Genomic DNA, 3838 nt, shown 5'->3' on the forward strand with positions numbered 1-3838 from the left:
CATCAAAGGGGGAATTTGTTGGGTTCCTTTGATTGATGATAACATGCCCATTTGATGTGTGCTTTCTTAGTTTACCTTTTTCAGGATTTATGGTTAAATCAAGCTTGGATTAAGAAGTGTTGAAGTTGTTAATCATCCCATTGTATTGAGTCTTATATGTCATCTAATGTACATGTGAGAAAGTAGAGTATCTTAGAGTAATAGAAACAGTCAAGACGACTGTTACTTTCACAAGTAACAGCTGCTTGGACTGTTGCCTCAATTCGTAACACTTGAAGTCTTTTTATCTTTCGAAAGCCCTTTACGTGTCTCTTATTTTTGAAAGATAAACTTCAGATTTTTTATTAGGATTTGGCCTTCAATAAAAAGTGGTTTGAATAATTATCATTTTCAAAATGTTTCCTCTTTGTGCAAATTTGACCCTTTGGTCTTTTAGAAAACAAGAAATGCTTTTTGCCATATTTGTGTAAACTTGTCATCATGTGACTTGTTTTTCCCTCTTTGTTTTCTGATTTTGCATGAGCTTTTATGGATAATTTTCAAACACTTTTTCTCTCTTTTTGCCTTTGCATAAGAACCTTCTTTGGTGCAAGTATTGGGTGGTTGTTGAGGCTCATCACATGTGAGGTCTTTGACCCTTCAAAACCCTAGCAACTCCCTTACTCATCCTCTCTATAAAAGGCGTGCCATCCCCTCATAAAAATCCAAAGACTTTTTCTGAAATTTATTTCAAGTTTGCAAATTGTTTTTCAAAGCTTAAAACCGTGTTTATTTTGCAAAACTTCTAAGAGTCTTCAAGTTGTTACAATCTTGGCTACTGTTACTTTAACTTACTAAACTCTCTCACTTAAGATTGTTGATCTTGTAAAAGTTGTCCACCTCAATTCTTTGTTAAGAATAAGATAGTGGAAGCTTGATCCTTAAAACATTCTTAGTGTGTGTGTAGAGTTAGGACGGAGTAGTCTTCAACTCTTTGGCAACCGGAGTAGGTTGCGAGTTGGCTTGTCATAAGAACGGAGTAGTTCTTGGACTTGTAACACAACCGGAGTAGGTTGTTGCTTTTATTGTACGGGTCTTTTAGTTGTCGGAGTAGATCACTAAAAGAATTCAATAAAAGGTAGATTGGACGTAGGCACTTGAGTTTCTTGCCGAACCAATTCAAAAATCTCGTGTTCAATCTTCTTTACTTTATTCCGCTGCTATTTATTTTGTTTGTTTTGTCTTGCTTGAACCTTTGAAGTAACAGTTCATCATACTGTCACATTTGGTCTGCAATTCGTATTCCATAAACTGAGACAAATAGCTACAGTCAGAACAGTTGTTACTTTCTTACTTCAGCAAACATTCATCTTGATACTCGTTTAGTCTTTCAATATTATTCGAAGTATTCTCTCATCTCTTTTGTTCTTCTAACTCACTTTAAATCATTAAAGTTGAAGTTAAATTTTTAAAATTCACCCTCTCACCCTCTTAGGTACTTGAATCCATAAACTCAACAACGGGTTCAATTAACTAGTAAGATACAAAAGGTAGCAGTCCGGGGCATGGTTTTAAATCTCGGTATCGGTCGTAGTCGCGGTATCGGTATAATCGGTCCTTAATCGGTCGTCACGGACTGATCGCGGAGAATCTCGGTGATTTCTCGGGCGATATCTCGTATCGGTAGAGTGAAAATCCGATACAACTCGGCCGATACGATACAACTTGGCCGAGATTTTGAACCCTACTCCGGGGTAAAATCAAACACGCATGACTGAAAGAAAGTAGCAGATATGCCTCATAAGTGTACCCCATCCTCGTGGATGAATGTCGTTCCATGTTAAAGGCAGATTCTTATACCTTTTCGAGAGTACATTTATTTCTTGAATGCCCATGAATCCTGATTCCTTAATTGCCTTACTATGTTTTTCAAGCAATGTCTACAATTACATTTGCTGAAGCTCTCTTGAATCTCGATACTTGTTTAACCAAATCAAGCTCCTCAACTGCGTTTATTTGATTCTCACTTGTAATTACCAATTTCTCCAAGACGACTGCATTTCTCAGTATAAACTCTACTAGTTGGAGCTGACATTCACAACATTTTCCGTAGCCATGGATGGTGACATTTTTAAGTAGTGGTATTACACAAGAAGTCGATATCTCTGAGCTAAGTACTTCATGATTACCCTGCCATTAGTTAGATAGAAGCACAACAACAATTAAAACAGAAGACGCGATGGCACAAGTCGATTATTTAGAATAAGAAAACCAGTTAGTATACTAACCTCACTTCCCGATGATTTTCCACTGTATACAACGAGCTCCTCCAAGTCCACCGAGCTTTTCACCAACTCAATAATAACTTGAAGACATCTTTCATTATCCCACCATGGCTGCAAAGCCAAACTCCGCCATTTATTTTGTGGAATATCCACTTTCTTTACACAACAAAATTCCTGAATAAGAAAAGAACAAATACATCTCACATTATTATTCGATTCTCTGGACGTGTTCCATCAAATTGGCAACGAACTAAGAGTAACAATAAAACGCACCTCAAAAGCTAGACTGGACAATGTAAAAACCTCAACATCTCGAAAATGCCTCAAAAATGCCTTTATTATTAGGCTAGACAAACATCTAGGTAAACACCTGACATTCACCACTTGAAAGGATGAAACATCAATCACATCCAGAAGAATTGAAGGAGACGTTCCACGTATTGCAATATCCAAACTTTTTACATAGGGGCAATTAAGAGTAAAAGGGCGGTCTGGCACGTCGTATACTTCCAGGTCCAACCTACTAACACTTGTAGTAATATTCAGATTTCGCAATCCTCCAGCACCATGTATTTTCAGTTCTTGTAGAGAAGGGCATGCAGATATCAACTTCTTGAATGCCTCATTACTTCCATGAACTCCGATAAGTGACAATTTTCTTAAAGTTCCCATGTGGAGTCGAGGTTGATGCTCATACAGCTCTAACATACTACCACAGAGTGTGAGTGTAACTAGAGATTGACTTGTGAAGACACAACGAGGTGAAGCTATATCATCAAGATAATCACAAGTGAAAGATAGATCTTTAACTTCTCTATCGGTAGCAAATTTCAGCCACACTTGAATATCGTCAATAAGCCATGGATCTAGATGAACACCTTTATAACCCCCAATATCAAGGTGAAAACAGTCAATGGTGCTTCTATGAAACATCAGCATATTTCGGACAAAGCGAGCAAAACGTGAAAATGCCTCACTCATTATTCTTTTTTCTGCATAATAAGCATTATCATCGGTCGTCGTCATTATCATCATCACCATCACCATCATCATCTTCACCATCATCACCAGGTCTAACATAGCGATCATTGAAGTCAAAGATAAGAACATGGTATAAGATAGGTGTATTAGAATGAAATGAATTGTACAGATTACAAAGTTAGCTAGACTATTTATACTAATCTTAGGGAGCTAAATAAGGCTATTAGATGGAGCCTTGTGCAAGACTTGACTATATTAACAAGATTATGATTACAAGATATTGACTAAAGTATTATGTGCATATGGTGATTGATATTTGCAGATTATGTGGATATTTGATTGCTTGAGGAAGATTCTTGAGGTATAGAAGATATACTGTTGATACGCCCCCGCAAGATGGACGTCGAGGAGAGGAGTCCAATCTTGTCTCGTAGTTCATGAAAGTGAAGCCTGGGAAGCGGTTTAGTAAGAGCATCGGCCAATTGATCTTTGCTAGCAACGTGTTGTATGCGAATGTGGCCAAGCTGAAGTTGTTCACGAACGAAGTGAAAGGAGAGAGCCATATGCTTCATTCTGGAGTGGAAGACTGGATT

General features: G+C 37.6%; 1 protein-coding gene across 1 annotated transcript; it reads right to left on the reverse strand.

Annotated features, from left to right (window-relative positions):
- Positions 1–1908: 1908 nt before the first annotated feature.
- LOC141635909 (F-box/LRR-repeat protein At3g03360-like) lies at positions 1909–3374 on the reverse strand. The gene is made up of 3 exons (XM_074446727.1): positions 2538–3374; positions 2268–2438; positions 1909–2169 (listed from the first exon to the last, which is right to left on the reverse strand). The coding sequence occupies exons 1-3, from the start codon at positions 3372–3374 to the stop codon at positions 1909–1911; spliced, it is 1269 nt and encodes a 422-aa protein (XP_074302828.1).
- Between the last annotated feature and the right edge of the window lie 464 nt (positions 3375–3838).

This window comes from Silene latifolia, chromosome 2 (assembly GCF_048544455.1).
Source record: "Silene latifolia isolate original U9 population chromosome 2, ASM4854445v1, whole genome shotgun sequence".
Taxonomy (NCBI): domain Eukaryota; kingdom Viridiplantae; phylum Streptophyta; class Magnoliopsida; order Caryophyllales; family Caryophyllaceae; genus Silene; species Silene latifolia.

Bases quoted from the DNA above. Each gene is read 5' to 3' on its own strand.
- LOC141635909 (XM_074446727.1), bottom strand. From the start codon at position 3,374: ATGTTCTTATCTTTGACTTCAATGATCGCTATGTTAGACCTGGTGATG. The intron at 2,439-2,537 runs GTGCGTTTTATT...TTTCTTATTCAG, and splicing joins TGTCCAGTCTAGCTTTTGAG to GAATTTTGTTGTGTAAAGAA. The intron at 2,170-2,267 runs GTTAGTATACTA...AACTAATGGCAG, and splicing joins GAAAATCATCGGGAAGTGAG to GGTAATCATGAAGTACTTAG.